The following is a 16,380-nucleotide window of genomic DNA, read 5'->3' on the forward strand; positions in this document are numbered from 1 at the left end:
TTAAATTATGGGTATTATTATTATTATTATTTATCATCATCAGTTAAAATGACAGTTAAATTAAAGGGTCACTTCAGGATTTAGCATTAAGCTTTGTATCAGTAGAAAACCTGTAGTATTTTCGAATTACCGTGCTCATTTCTTCTACATAAATGACCCATTTTAAATACACATTAATCTTTCCAGAGGTGAAGTGCCCCTTTAATGAAAACAGGTTGTTTTTTTTTGGTTGAACAAATGCTTTTATTATAACAAACTTGAAACCATTTGTTTTTTTTGTTTATTAAAATTTCATTAAAACATGTCTAATCAATTAAATTTGATAATTGATAATGAATTAGATTAACAACTTATTTTTAACATTAATAATTTATTAAAATGTTTAAGAAAAATATTGTCCTATGAAATGTATTTTATTCAGAAAATTAATGTTTCTTTTTATGATTTAATCCAAATATATTATCAAAAACGGTTGTAATCAAATGTAAATTTAAAATTGTGTCCTTTTATTTTTTGAGGAAGCGCTGCAAAAACAGATTTACTAAATTAAACCATGGACAAAAAATATATTCCTTTAAATAATGTTTAAATAAAATGTATTATTATTGTTGTTATTATTATTATTTAGAGAAGTGGGCTACGTTCTATTGTATGCCTATAATAGTAATATATTTCTGTCCTAATTTCTCCTAGTAAAACCAAACTTTTATTTTGACGGGTTGTAGTGAAGACCAAAAGTGTAAAAAAGTGTTTCAAAGTGTATTTGACAATGGTTTATCTCAAATAAAATTCTGACAATGCTCATAAGGCGTTCTCTCAGAGCAGCTCTGGAAATGTTCATGTATTCATGTCCTCAAATTGTTTGTGAGACTCTGAATGTCACGCGTACTTGAGTATGTAGTAGACAAAGCGGCGCAGCTCAGCAGAACAAATAGGGTATTTACATGCAGTATTTTTGTGCTAAGCTTAAATATTCACAGACCATGTCGCGATTGGATTTATTGCACAGTTCTACTTTCCATGTATTCATCCATCCATTATTTTGCGTGTTTTACGTGACATCTGCGTTATGTAAATTTCATTTTCATGACTGGATTCCGGGGTTCCCTCTGCATCACGTAAATCGGGACATACCTTTATCTGCAGGAGGGATGGTGTCCTATATCCTCCTTTTGCAGCCACTTTGCGTCCACATTTTTTGCAAATTGGATATCTATCCTCGAGGACAACCACGCTTTTTTTCTACAAAGTATTTTCATACTGGCCATAATTCGCTTGGCGCTTCGGTTTCAGCTTCAGCTGTGTCTGCGTCACCTTTTTTGCGCGTTTGTTCTCCCGCCCTTCAATCAATGCTGTAGTTTCCGGAGTGTGATTTTTTTTTTTCCTCTCCCTTATTATTTTTTACTCAGTAACGGATATGATTTCAAATGTAGCGAAGTACAATACTTCAAAGAAAACATACTTAAGTAAAAGTAAAAGTACAGATTTTAAAAACTACTTAAAAAAGTAGAAGTACACAAAAAAACTACTCAATTACGTAACGCGAGTAAATGTAATTCGTTACTTTCCACCTCTGAGTTTTTATTGGTTCTCAGCCTGACTGAGTGGCAAAAGAGCCTGCTATATCACTGGATTTAATAGGGGACATTGCGAAAACTCAAGTAAAACAAATGGTTATCAGTTTAAACTAAAGTTTCGTGTAAATGTTTGTAGCAGGAATACACAGAAAGAATAAGATTCAGGTACAAAAAATCTTTAATAAACTCTAAAGGGATCTCAAACAGAAGGCAGGCAAACAAACACCACGTAACATAAGCGTGATTTTTCCCCCCAAACCACTTCAGTGGAAATCCCGCCCTGCAGCTGATTCTAAAGTTTTCATTGGTCATGTCAATCACTGTACTGATTGCCTACACCAAACACTGATCCCTAAACCTACCCGTCACTGTAACCTAAACCAATGAAATCGGCTGCAGGGCGGGATTTCCGCTGAAGTGGTTTGGGAAAAAAAAATCACGCGTAACATTAACGTATACTGAACAATGACAGACTGCGAAGGGAGAACTTAAATAGTGATTCAAACAAGATGATTAATGGCATGCACCAAACAGAATGAACTAATAATGTGAAGAGGGAAAACGGAACAAAGGAACACAGGATGAAAATGAAAACAAACTAAAAGTCTATAAAGGTGAAACTAAGACAACACAGACAGATTAGTGGTGACAGTAATTCCTTATAACTCACCAAAAGATCCAGTGATATCTATAGATCCAGTGATCTATAGATATCACTGTCAATATCTATAGATCCAGTGATCTAAAGATATTGACTTGCAGTATAAAATGCATGTTTAAAATGTTTATGCATAAAAACATAAAAAAATCGTATATGTATAATATCCTTACCATGTAAAACAGTGTTATTTCCCAAATCTATATGGAGTTGACACAAGAAAATACTACACTTGCTGCATCTAGTGAATATGACAATGTGCTAGCACCCCGTCGCATTAGGTCATGTACCGGACCAGACATCTATGTGGCAGAGGGCCAAGACGGCACCGGGGCCTTCAACACCGTCCTGCAACAGTCGAGCAACGATGGACTAATGAAGTGCAGAGTGTGATAATAATAAAGCAACAATTGTATTTGTGCATGCAACATTAAACCATATCTTACGAGCGAGTTACACATATATTCACGGCGCCCAGCATAAATCTGTTCACAAGAAGTTCACAAGCACAATAACAGGGCAGACAGCTACAGCTGGAGCATCTGAATACCACTGAAATAACGCAGAACACAGAATGTTGCGATATGAATGCATTAGTTTTGCATAAACAGTCATTAATAATCAAATGCAGAACTGCAGAGCCATACGTCACTGCAGTCTGAGGACAAAAGTGCTACGCCAGCAGTCTCAGACTGGTGTTGCTTATAGCGTAATCAAGGGTAGGTTTAATGGTTGGGTGGGGTTTGCATTTGTTAAGGTTGAGCTTATAGTTATAGTGAGGGTTAGTGATTTGGGCGGGTTATTCGATCGTCAGCAGCACCCTAACTTCAGGTCTGATGCTGTTGGCCTGGCGCTGTTGTCCATAGACTATGACGTGTGACGTGCTACGAAGTTTCTCAGTCATCCAATGGCTGCTCAGCCATTTTCCCCTGCACAGACAAAATATGTGGTGCCAAAGAGGGAAGTTCGAGGTTATTAAACCAAAGTGTTTAGCGAAGACCAAAGCCGCCAAACAAATATTCTGAATAGACATGCCTTTAGTCCAAGCCCAAGACAACACCAGAGTGCTCGTGGAGTGGACATGACCTTTCTTAGCGCCTCCAAAGCAGACAAACAGCTGCTCAGACTTGCAAAACTGGCTGGTTTCTGTCACATTAGCTTGCAATGTATGAACAAGGCACAGGCTGCGTCTCTGAGACACCTCGTCAGAGGTTGTGTCAGGGGAATGAGCGCTTGCAGCGTTATAAGCTGGGCTGAGTGGGCTCTGAACGGTGCTGAGAGCACTGAGGTGTATAACCATGTCTTGGTGTAAGCCTCACCATACAATCGTTTGGTCATACAAGCAATGTTGACGAAGAGAGCTTACAAATCCCCCACATGTTAATGCGAGCAGCAGCGGTGTTTTGAACTAGAGCACTCTCAAGTCGCTCATCTCAGCTGGCTCAAAGGGCGAGTTTGGCAGTGCTCTGAGCACAATAATAAGTCGTATACTGGCATTAGACAAGTTAATCATCCTGTGCCCCGAAGAAAACTCGTAATTAGGTAGTGTTTACCTACTGAGTGACACTCTAAATTGTTATGAGAAGCAGCAATACCGGCCATATAAAAACCTTCAGTGTAGAGGACGAGCTGCCAGTGTCCAGCCGCTCATGTAAGAAAGCCAGTATTACGGTCAGGTCACAGTAATGGCGAGTTTACATTGCACGATTTTGCACTGTTGCTTTCACACTGCACGACTATCTGGGGTAGCAGCCAGGGGGGTTACACATTGCACGTCTTTACAATGGGAAGAATCACACAGACAACTCTGTCTAGTCTGCAAACTACGTTTTACAACCAGTGGCGAGCAGGACGAGGTCGAGGTCCGTGGGAGAACAGCGGAAGGCCAGTGCCGTGATTGCTGATGAGCGACACCTGCACGAAATACCAGTCTCGTATCTCTCACGGAGGAGAGGAAGCATAAAAGGAGGAGTGACAACAGTGGAGATCGAGAGAGGTCATGCCTGGATTTTATTTGATGTTTTGTTTCATGTGGCAGCAGTCGTCCGTGAAGGACTGCTGCCTTTATTTTCATTTTGTATGTGTTTATTAATTAATTTAAGTCTTTAAGTGTTCGCCGGTTCCCGCCTCCTCCTTCCCGCAACATCTAACCTCGTTACACAACCAAACACGCGCGAGAAGTGATGAGGAAATAGCGCAAGATCACGCTTGACCGAGTCTGGAATTGTTAGCCCGCAAGAAGCTTGCGATCCAAATTGCCTGTGCGCTGATTTGCAGTGAAAAGGAGAAAAATAAATAAAGATTTTAGAGGAGGAAATGGTTGGGAAGACCCGGGGAGCAAGGATTGTGTGGTCTGCAAAGAGAGTTAATGGTAAATAAATAATTTTGCTGCTGTTACGGCTGGTCTAGCAAATATTTGTGGTTTGTTTCTGTTTGATATAATTGTAAAGCTGATGGTTTATACCTCCTCCTCGAACTTCCCACTACCCTGTATCTTGCTCTCTCATTGGTTTTGGTCCCGTTTGTGTTATGGTGTAGTTGCTGTTTTGATGTACCTGCGTATTCTCCGTTTATTAACAGGAGACATACACGATTGGATCAATTGCTCCGGTCTGCCCCGCTGTATTGCTGCCGTATGGTTTGCGTCTGTAAGCTCCGCATAGCTTTCCGCTTTAAATCTCTATTTACTATCATTCCTTGTTGTTTCTATCACTAAATATATCGTACTCATTAACCAGATATCTGATATTATCTAATTTTGTATGTCACATTGAACTGACTTCGCTAGCTTTAATCTAAATCACTATCGCTAGCCTTCAGCTAGCCTGTTAATCTGCCATCTGTGTTTGCTATCTTTTTTTCTCTCTCGTGTGCTCGCTCCTTTTTTGGGTCCATCAAACAACTGTGGTGAATAGATCAGTCAAAAAACACGGTGAGTAATGTCTTCTCCTGTTATTGTCACTTGCACTGCGTGTCACATGTATAGTAAAGCCTTCTCTGTCAGCGCTGAGGACTTTACATGTGATAAATGCAGGGAGATAGTCAGGCTGGCGGAGAAGATTTCAGAACTAGAGACACGCATCCAAACTCTAATCGAGGATAGTAAGAATGCAAGGGCTTTAGATACTGCTTTGGATGCGACTAGCTTAGTGAACTCTGTACATTGTTCGGTTCTGGCTGTAGAGCCCGTGCAGCAGGGCAACTGGGTGACCGTGAGGCGCTGTAGTCGCGGGAGAAAACACCGCTCTTCCGTTCCGATTAGAATATCAAATAGATTCTCCCCACTCAGTGACACACCCACTGAAAATCCTCTTGAAAGTGCCCTAGTTATTGGCAATTCTATTACACAGAACATGAAAATAGAGACACAAGCCACCATAGTCACATGTTTGCCGGGAGCCAGAGTGCCTGACATCAAAGCAAATTTAAAAGTGCTGGCTAATGTTAATCCTAAATTCTCTAAAATTATTATTCACCTCAACACTAATGATGTTCGACTTCGCCAGTTGGAGATCACTAAAATGAACATTAAAGAGATGTGTGAACTTGCAAATACGATGCCAGGCACTGTAATTTGCTTTGGCCCCCTTCCTGTTCGCAGGAGTGATGAGATACTTAGTAGGCTGTCCTCACTCAATGGCTGGCTGTCTTAAGTGGTGTCCATAAAATAACATGGGGTTCATAGACAATTGGAAAAAAAATTGAGACAGACCTGACCTGTTGAAAAGAGATGGTATTCCTCCTGGGATGGTGCTGCTCTTCTCTCTAGTAATATGGCACATATTCTTAGAGCTCAAACATGACAATCTGGGGCTCAGGTCAGGAAGCAGACTGGCTAAATCGTCCGTCTGCTAGCTGTCTCACGTCACTGAGGTCAGATAAAACCTATCACATAGAGACTCTTTCACCTAGATTTCATCATATAGAGACTGTGTCTGTTCCCAAACTAGGAAATACAAAAAAACTCCCAAATCCATTTAAGGTTAAAAATTTGTTTGATGTTCAACAAATAAAAAACAAATATAATGCAGATGAACAAATGATAAAGCTCGGGTTGTTGAATATTCGATCCCTTTCTTCAAAAGCCCGTATTGTTAATGATATGATTACAGACCATAACTAGACGGTGGGCCGAGGGTCCGGATCTGCTTTACACTTCGAAATGGATGATCACCATGGAGGGAGAACCTGAATTTGTAAAGTTGGGACAGTTGTTTTATTCTCAACGATATGAAAAGTGTTCAGGCAGGCGTTCTTAAGTGGTCCTTAGGCTTTGTTCAATATTTTTTTTCTTTTTTCTTTTTACTCTGCACTTAAAACTCCTCTTTTAGCTATTTCTTTTCCTCATGTATTTTATTTGTTTCTGATTTTAAATTAGTTCGATGTGGCTTCTGTAGCACTTTGAGATTCTTTTATGAAAAGTGCTTTACAAATAAAATGTGTTATTATTATTAAGTGTTGCCACTCCCATTTATTACACATTTCCCCCAAAATCATAGTGCACGACTCGTAAATATGCAGGCAAACACGGTTGCCTACTATATCATTTGAGCCGATAGCGTGGCAAGATACTGACAAAGGATTATTATTAACCAATCAGATGTAGCTTATTTAGAACAGCTGTTACACGGAAGATTCAGCTGTCAGACACGCCAAGGACATTGTTTGTGTGATTGTAAGTATTCATTTAATTAGAGTATGATATCTATATAAAATGTTTGTTTTGTACACTGTGTTGTTCAAACTTATGTAAGCGTCTCATAGTGTCGTTTTAAGTAGGGTACTTTCAGCTGGCTAACTAGCAGTAGCTAGCATCATGCGATTACATATTTGATTTGGTGTAAACATTCCATTCTAACGGTAACACTTCGTCCAACTCACATAGGCTACAGCTCCACTGTATGTTCGCGGATAATAACCTCAGACTGTTTTGCAAACGTTCGCCAAAAACTCAAGGCAAACATGAACCTGTTGATGTTTAAGACATATTTAATTATCAGTTATCTGACATAACGTTAATATGTTTATAAGCAACTGAAAAAAGCACAAATGTCAGGGCATGTCTAAACATCTCCAGGACCCCAAAAACACATACTTACTTTGTTTGCCTAAATTGATCGTTTTGTGGTGAACAATTCATCCATGCAAGTCAATCCACACAAAAATGTTTTTTTGGCTTCGTAATCTTTAATCAAAATTTGAAATTTCCCCTCCCCTTTGCATTGGAGGACCTTTCCTGATGACGTAGGTTTAACGGTTTGGGTGTCTGCTTAAACATCCGTAATCACGCCCCTCCAACTGACAGTAGACAGGCTGAATGAAAACACCTACTTTTCTAGTTCCAATCAGGTGCTAGTTGGAAAAAAAGCCACGCCCACTAGTTTGCCTCATTTAGTATTCCGTTTCTCTCGGAAATACGTCACAACACTGGAGAAAAGTCAGTTGCAACTTCCGGTTCACGGGGACTTTAAACTGCATGGTAGGTTGTTGTTGTTTTTTTAGCAACCTTTATACAGTAACATTATGAAACAGAATTCTCAAATGGTAAAAATATAAAAGATAACATTTTAGCCAATAAAATATTTAATTGAATGATTTATTCATATTACAACGTACTGTATACACCCTGACGTGACATTCATAAAAATAAACTTATTTTACTAATTAAAATGGTATTCTCATGCAGCAGGACTCACTCATGGAGAGCAAAAGCATCCATAAAACAAAATGCTCTTGGTTGGATTGTGTCGGATGAAGAAAAGGAAAGGATGGTCTGCATTGAAGACCTGCGGGAATCTACAACAATCTACCATCACGACAACGCCGGTGGCTGCAGCCGCTTCGGTTCCTTCCTCGTTGACTTCAACAAAGGCTTTATGGATCACCTTCGACACCACCAGGTCGTTGTTGGAGGACATGCCTGAAAGATTCACCTTCGTCTCGTCAAACACATCCTCCATTCCCATGCTGATCAGAAGACTCTTCATGTCGTAGGTTTCCTCCATCTTGAATCTGGGCAGAGACACTTCAACCTCTTCTTGACACATGACTTCTGGTTTGGTCCACTCCATGAGCTTCTCGTAGGTCAGTGCCTTTTCAAGCTGGATAATAAGAGAGACATGTCAGATAAATAGTTGAAATAGTCAAAATTAAAACTGCTCCACAAGGAAACATCTGACTGGTCACGGCTGGCTAATTAAGCATTCAAATCACCTTCTGAAGGCCAGTGGTGTCGTCTTCCATCTCGTTAGGAAGGATGATCAACATACTGAGATTCTTCCCGTCATACGGCAGCTCCAGAACCTGACTGTTGATCTCTGGGATGAAGGCCAGAGGAAACTCCTCCTTTTGATGCATCATCTTCACTGGCTTAGTTTCATTCTGCCAAACATAAATGGAAACACATTATAACCCCTCAAATTTCATCATGACTGTTAAAAATATTATTTAAAAGGGCATGAAATCTCACCTTGTTCAACTTAAACTGCCCATCCCTGGTGGCTTCCTTTGGGAATTTCTTCTCCCAGTTTCCCTTGAAGTAGATGGCGTTCACCAAAACCAGTTTCGTCATCTTATCGACGGCTCCCTGTGGCACCAAGTCCTTGATCTTCTCTAAAATACAAATGGACATTGTTCACTTTGAGGAGTGATTTGAACTGGTTGGGTTGATATTTTTACTAAATCTCAACTCAAGAACCCATGAAGCCCCTGAAAAAGACAATTTTGCTGAACCTAAAGTGCTGTAAAAAAACATAAAAAAACGTTTGTAAGAGTATAGAATAAGTTTCAAATTGAGAATAAGTTCATGCTGGATTTCACCTTGTGTTTTTGTCTCCACCCATTTGTTGATGTTGACACGAGTAGCCTCTGAGTTGTTCTTGAAGTCCACCTTCTCCAGTCCGGCTTCATAGTAGCTTTTTGCGTCATTGAGAAATTTCTGTAACACAGATTGAGGTGCAAATGATGTTAGAGTTGAGAACATTTCCAGAACCTCCAGTGAATAAACCGAGTCTTACCTCAACAAACTGGTAGGATTGCTCTCCGTAGAGGCGGTTGGCAAGACTCAACGCATACGGGACTCCTGGTTTGTTCAGCTCACTCATGAACTTGTTGAAGCTGGAATGAATTTGGTCCTCAGGTTTTTCCTCTGGACATTTCTGTTTGCATCAACAATATCAGATTTAATCAGTTGAATCAGACAAACCCAAAGGATACATGCATCTCTACAGTAAATACAGATTCATGCAACAGAACCTTGACAGAATTTTAGCTAAAGTTCTGAGAACGTTCCCTGTTAACTGGGTTTGTGTTTGATATAAATATTCATACGAAACCTTGAGTTCAGCAGGTGTCTGAGGATTCTGGGTTTGCTGCATCATTGGTGGTTCATTGTTAAAGCCCAGGACCTACACAACATTGTTATGGTAGAATTAATAAAGATAACTTCATAACATATTGTGAGTGCACTTCTCACATGCTCATTAGAATAGTTTAAATTTTTTAAAAGATAAGACAATTAAGAACTGATAATGTCAAACACATTCTTTGTTGATTTTGGCCCTCAGGCCTTTGATAATTGAGTGAAAAGAGTGATTCATTGCTGACACTTTACTGTTTATGCCAGGCTTGGAACTCAAATTACACAGTTCACGAGTTCACACTTACATCAATTAAACAGAGTAAAGATTATGTGTGTGCTCCACATGTGTTTAATTAGGTTTAATTATTAGAACGTGCTCCTCCCGAACTTTGTTAATTAAACATCATATATTGAATAATTCCCTACGCCAAAAGAGTAGTATGCATAGTATTTGAAAAACAGTAGGCGCAAAGTCCCCGGATGACCTTCCACTGTTCAGAAGTGCGCATTTGTTAGACACTTTTCTATCCCATGAGGCCACAGGAGAGGATTTATGTATGGTGGTAAAGCGATGCTGACACTGGTAGATCACATGACAGAAACAACATGGCGGATGTAGTACGTCTGAATTACATTCATACTTCATTCAACATGCTTTAAAAAAAAACAACAACATTATGTATTATCACAGGACAGTTCAATACTCCGATATGGAGGAAATAATCTTTATTGTTTTTGTTTGATGTAGGTTTATTACAAAACAATAAAACAATGCAGTTCAATGAAAACAATACAGACCACTTTAAAATCTGGAATGCTGTGGGATTAATATCCTGCCATGATTCAAAACTGAAAATAAAGTTCTGAAAGGTTGAAACTAAGTGTTCGAAAACTCAAAATCTTACAAAAAAAAGTTTTGCAAGATCGAAAAATAAGATTTGCAAGCTTGCAAAATGTAAAAATAAAATAAAAATATCTCTGCAAACATTATGTTAACATACAGTGTTCTCCCACTGTATTAGTTTGTTTTCCAGGTTTGAAACCTTGTAAATGGTGATCTGAAAACTGGTGTGCGAATGTGTGAAAAAACGTTTTGAAACTCTGAAAACAGAGTTGATTGCACAACACCGTAAAAAAAGAGTGTTGCACTTCTGAAGAAGGAAAACTCAAAAACAAAATTATGTTTTTTTTTACATTTTGCAAGCTTGCAAATCTTATTTTTCGATCTTGCAAAACCTTTTTTTGTAAGATTTTGAGTTTTCGAACACTTAGTTTCAACCTTTCTGTTGTGTATTGAGTTGCGGTTGTAACCTGTAGAGGGCGACGTAGCTCTCATGGAACTGTATGATACGCAAAAGAGAAGAAAATAAAGAAAACAAGTAAAGTTGATACTAGCGTGTGGTTCTCGTCTGTTCTGCTGTGACTATTACAAGATAAAATATAACAAATTGGCGACGAGGATGGCGACTGCCGGTGTGCCTCTCCCTGCGTTGTTCCTGCCATGCAGTGGACAACCCACTATCCCGTTTGATATGTGGATGAAAATGTTCGGGAATTACCTGCTCGCGATTCACGCGGAGGGGGATGACTGGCCCGATACGAGGAAGCGTGCAATCCTCCTACACTGCTTGGGCACCGAAGGCCAACGTGTATTTTATACACTCACGAACGTAGGTACAACCTATGATTCAGCAGTGGCTGCACTGCGTGCACATTTCAGTCCAGCAATAAATGTCGTGGTGGAACGACACAAGTTCAGGCAAAGAGTACAGAGACCACATGAGACTGTAGCTGAGTATGTGGGCGCGCTACGTGAGTTAGCTACTACGTGCGGGTTTGCTGGTAATACAGATGAAATGATACGGGACCAACTTATTGAGCACGCTAGCTGTGTAAAAATACCTGAGAGACTGTTAGTACAAACTGAGGCAGACCTCACTTTGGATACAGCAGTAAAGTTGGCGTGTCAAGTGGAAGCAGCTATCGGACATGCTCAAACTCTAGCTTCGGAGCCGCATGCTCCAGTGCACGTGGTGAAGGCAAGACCGAAACGTCCATTCAGAACCAGAGCAAAGAGCAGTTACTCCGCAGAGCCTGCAGCAGCACTGAGACAGGATCAAAGCTGTTTTAGATGTGGATCAGCTGCTCACATGGCAAATGCTCAGGACTGTCCTGCAAGGAAAGTGACATGCCGAAATTGCAATAAGGTTGGACATTTTGCCCGTGTATGTAAGTCCAAACAAAACACAACCAAAGTAGGAGAAGTGGTTATTCTGGAAATGAATACGGTGCGAATGATAGAGAATGGACAACGAGATGACAAAATTACATGCACAGTAGCCATAAAAGCAAAAGCAACTTCCCGTACTGTGGAGTTAGTGGTGGATACTGGATCGGCGGTGTCAATCATTCCTGAGCACCTCTACAGAACGCACTTCAGTGGTGTTCCGCTTTCTGAGCCAGAAAAAAGGTTAGTGACTTACACCAAAGCTGACGTTCCAGTGCTAGGTTGCATGTTAACTACAGTGCAGTATGCGACCATTACAGTACCAGCTACACTGTACATCGTGAAGACAGGCGCGGCTCTGCTTGGAATGGACTTATTCAGAGCACTGAGACTTTCTATTGACAACAACAGCGTGCTCTCACCTGCGGGTCCAGTAACAGAGATCAGAGAGATCAAAGCCGGATCTGTGACTGAGGAGAAGCTAGGACTTGCTAAAGGTTTCGTTCACCGTGTAAAAGTCAAGGAAGACGTCCAACCTGTTCAACAAAAGCTGCGGAGACTTCCACTTTCTGTTAAACAAGCTGTCTCTGCTGAATTGGAGAGATTGTTAGAAATGGATGTGATAGAGAGGATTGACGCATCTCCATGGGTATCACCCATTGTTGTCACACGAAGAAAGAATGGTGCAGTGAGAATGTGCGTGGACTTACGTGAACCAAACAAGGCGGTAGTGATGGACAGTCACCCACTTCCACATATGGATGATCTCTTCTCTGAAATGCGTGGAGCGACTGTGTTTTCCACCATTGATTTAGCAAATGCTTATCATCAGGTGTTACTGGCAGAGGAAAGCAGAGATATGACTGCATTTATAACGCACGAAGGGCTGTTCAGGTTTCGTCGGGTTCCATATGGATTGTGTTCAGCTCCAAGTGCGTTCTCAAAAATGATGTCTCTGGTCCTGAAAGACCTCAAGGGGGTCCAGAATTATCTGGATGATGTAATAGTCTATGGCACAGGAAAGGAGGAGCATGATCGTAACCTGCAGATGGTGCTTGCTGCGCTAAAGGAAGCTGGTCTCCAGCTCAACAATGAAAAATGTCACTTCAACCAGACAAGCTTACGGTTCCTTGGACACACCATCTCAGCTCAGGGTTTGCTGCCAGACAAAGATCACCTCAAGGCTATTACAGCTGCTCCAGCGCCTAGCGACGCCACCACACTGCGCTCATTCCTGGGGCTCACAGCCTGGTACGCAAAATTTGTGCAAAACTATGCATCTCTGGTGGAGCCCATGCGAGACTGCCTGCGTGACGACACATTTCAGTGGACGGCAGCAGCACAGTCAAGCTTTGACACAGTCAAGGCTCGCATTGTAACCAGTTCAGCGCTATCCGTCTTTGACCCCAGCCTTACTACGATCGTGTCTACAGACGCTTCGGATTATGGGTTGGGGGCCATACTGACACAAATGCATGCTGATAACACGGAGCGCACAGTTGCTTTTGCCTCACGTTCACTTATGTGCCAGTGACTGAACCCGAACTTGTAGCTCTGCTGGACACAGAACTGAAAGCTCTCTCAGTGAAGGACTTCGCTGTGGCATGTGAAGCATGCCCAGAGCTTACTGCCATCAGGGCACAGATGAAAAAGGGGTGGCCTAAAACAGCAAAGTCTCTACCTGCAGTGCTCAAACCCTACTTCGCTACCAGAGATGAACTCTCAGTTCAAGATGCGACAATATACAGGGGCCCTCACCGACGGCTAGTGCCTGTGGCCCTGAGAAAACAGCTGGTGGACCTGGCACATGAAACTCACCAGGGTGTTGTGCGCACCAAGCAGAGGCTGCGTGACTTATACTGGTGGCCCGGCATGGACATGTTGGTGCAGGACAGCATTAGTGCATGTGTGACCTGCCAGATGAATGATAAAAGCGCTAAGACGCATGCTGCTCCACTTCAGCCAGTTTCACTGCCAGACGGTCCATGGCAGAAAGTAGGAATTGACATAGTCGGGCCGTTTGAGTCAGCGAACTGGGACTGCCGCTATGCAGTGACTCTGATTGATTATTATACAAAGTGGCCGGAGGTGGCTTTTACACATTCAATCACAACTACGGCGGTCACTACCTTCCTGTCTGCTGTGTTTGCCCGCTTCGGCAACCCCACAGAACTCATTAGTGACAATGGGACGCAGTTTACCTCAAGCGAGTTCACAGAATTTCTGGCAGTGAGAGATATTACACACAGGAAAGTGTCTTTGTATTACCCACAAGCAAACGGAGCTATTGAACGCTGGAACCGCGTTCTCAAAGAAACTCTTCTTACTGCTGAGCAGGAGAGGAAACCGTGGAAATCATTCATACAGGACTTCTTGCTTACATACCGTGCAACTCCACACAGTACAACAGGAGTGTCACCATATGAACTCATGTTCAACAGGAAAATGCGCACAAAGGTGAACATCGGTCCAGCAAGCAAAGCTACTCTGCTGACAGAAAAGCAACTGCGCAACCGTGTCATCTCTAAACAAAATGCATCAAAAGTTTACACAGATGCGAGGAGAGGTGCACAAGTACCAAAGATAAAAAAGGGAAGCCTAGTAAGAGTACGGAAACCCTTCCATGTCAAGAAAGGACTGTCAAAGTTCCATAGACCTGCCAGGGTGGTACGGAGAGCTGGTGCAAATGCGTATGTGCTGGAAGATGGACGCACTTGGAACGCTACTCATATCTCACTGGTTCCTGACAGGGTAAAAGATACCATTGACAGTTCTGTTCCGGTACCTGTGCTGGGACCTGCACAAATGCTGGATGTTCCAGTACCTGAGTCAGGACCTGTACAACCCTCCGGTGATGTGCGGATGCCTGCCAGGGTCAGAAAAAAGCCTGCATGGCTTAATGATTACGTACAGTAATCTTTCTCATGGCCTTTGGGGGGGAATCTAAGAGGGAATAACTTGGAAGTAAAAAAAAAAATAATAATAATAATAATTTGAATGCTGTTTTTGCTTGTGAATTTGTTTGTTTTAAATTCACTTAAGTTTAACGCTTCTGTTAGAAGTGTGATCATCATAAGGTTGCATGTTATAGCCTACTGTTAAATGGTTACAACTACCGAAAAGAAAAAGAAGGCTAATGTTAAGTAAAAAAACAAAAACAAAAAAACAAAAAAACATTTAAGTTGGTATTATATTACAGCCGAGGTCTAAGTGATTTAAGAGACGGCGTAGTCATCTTGATTTCTACTGGTAAGCTTCCTAAACAAGAGGGGAAATATGTTGTGTATTGAGTTACGGTTGTAACCTGTAGAGGGCGACGTAGCTCTCATGGAACTGTATGATACGCAAAAGAGAAGAAAATAAAGAAAACAAGTAAAGTTGATACTAGCGTGTGGTTCTCGTCTGTTCTGCTGTAACTATTACAAGATAAAATATAACACTTTCAGAACTTTATTTTTCAGTTTTGAATCATGGCAGGATATTAATCCCATAGAATGCATGCACTCGTTTCCCAAAGGCTTGCATCACTTCCTGGTCCCTCTGTCTCACTCTACTTTCCCCGTCACCCTCTTTTAAAAGTATATTGTGTGAGATCACCTTAATCATCTGAGCCGCTGTGTTTCCTCTTGCACCGAGCGACACCATGGCCAGAGCCGAGGAGATGCTGACAGGAGAGAAGAACACATTTCCTTCGCTGATCTTCTTGAACAGGTCGAGGGAGAACTGTGTGTTTGCAGCAGACAAATGCTCCATTTTCACAAGCTAGAAAGCAGGAGAGAGAGAGAGAGAGAGAGAGAGAGAGAGAGAGAGAGAGAGAGAGAGAGAGAGAGAGAGAGAGAGAGAGAGAGAGAGAGAGAGAGAGAGAGAAATGATCAGCATAACAATGTGAAAATCCCAAGCAGAGCATTGTTCAGTTCAGTTGTCATTTCCTGTAAACATCATCACATGCTTGTCTAAGAAACGGTAAATACATGCTTTTTCTCTCATATGACAGCAGTTTTGTTAAAATAAAACAGTACTAGAACAGTAGTTTTTTGCATCATTTTCATCCTTACACATAAAGAACTGTAATGTAAAAATCTGTTTGATTCAAGCACTTCCTAGAATTTTTTAGCAGGAACGATGAATTTTCCGCATGTCTCGGAGGTGAATGAATGATCTGCTGAGTCACTAAGTGTCATTCTAGTAAACGTTGCCTCGCCCTAAAGAGCCCATCCTCTAAACCACATCCAGTCCTTCTGTAAAACGTCTCGGGTTACTCAACCCTGAGAGGAGGGAATGAGAGGATATTCGTGTGACGTCACCGTCGGCCCAGGCAAAAGTCTAAGTGGTAGCATTGGTTTTCAGTATGAATCCTGCGAAAAACGCGTTGACGCAACACATCTAAAATAGTTATCCTAAATGGTTATCCACTTACTTTGCCATTTGCTTAGTGCTTTGTCTAAAAAAAAAGAAAAAAAGTTGTTGGTTAGCCTTTGTTCTCATCCTAAGAAACACACTTTACTTGCAACAAAATGTATTTATCAATTTTGTGCATCTTTGCAATGAAAAGAAAGCC

General features: G+C 41.3%; 1 protein-coding gene across 8 annotated transcripts in view; it reads right to left on the reverse strand.

The window, feature by feature from the left end:
- Positions 1-16,380, reverse strand: part of LOC130077874 (leukocyte elastase inhibitor-like) — a 145,604-nt gene that overhangs the window by 49,306 nt on the left and 79,918 nt on the right. For 2 of the 8 annotated variants that reach the window (XM_056243280.1, XM_056243276.1), the window contains exons 3-8: positions 9,570-9,641; positions 9,252-9,392; positions 9,055-9,172; positions 8,705-8,847; positions 8,449-8,616; positions 7,918-8,336 (exon numbers count right to left, since the gene is read on the reverse strand). The exons of 2 other annotated variants lie outside the window; for them this stretch is intronic. In XM_056243280.1, coding sequence (XP_056099255.1) covers positions 7,932-8,336; positions 8,449-8,616; positions 8,705-8,847; positions 9,055-9,172; positions 9,252-9,392; positions 9,570-9,641 — 1,047 coding nt within the window. In that variant the 3' untranslated portion in view covers positions 7,918-7,931. Of the gene's footprint in view, positions 1-7,917; positions 8,337-8,448; positions 8,617-8,704; positions 8,848-9,054; positions 9,173-9,251; positions 9,393-9,569; positions 9,642-15,419; positions 15,585-15,877; positions 15,948-16,380 lie in introns of those variants that run through there. 4 more of the 8 variants (XM_056243282.1, XM_056243283.1, XM_056243281.1 and 1 more) reach the window with 4 other exon arrangements.

This window comes from Rhinichthys klamathensis, unplaced genomic scaffold (genome assembly GCF_029890125.1).
Source record: "Rhinichthys klamathensis goyatoka isolate OS25496 unplaced genomic scaffold, OSU_Roscu_1.1 h1tg000784l_1, whole genome shotgun sequence".
Taxonomy (NCBI): Eukaryota; Metazoa; Chordata; class Actinopteri; order Cypriniformes; family Leuciscidae; genus Rhinichthys; species Rhinichthys klamathensis.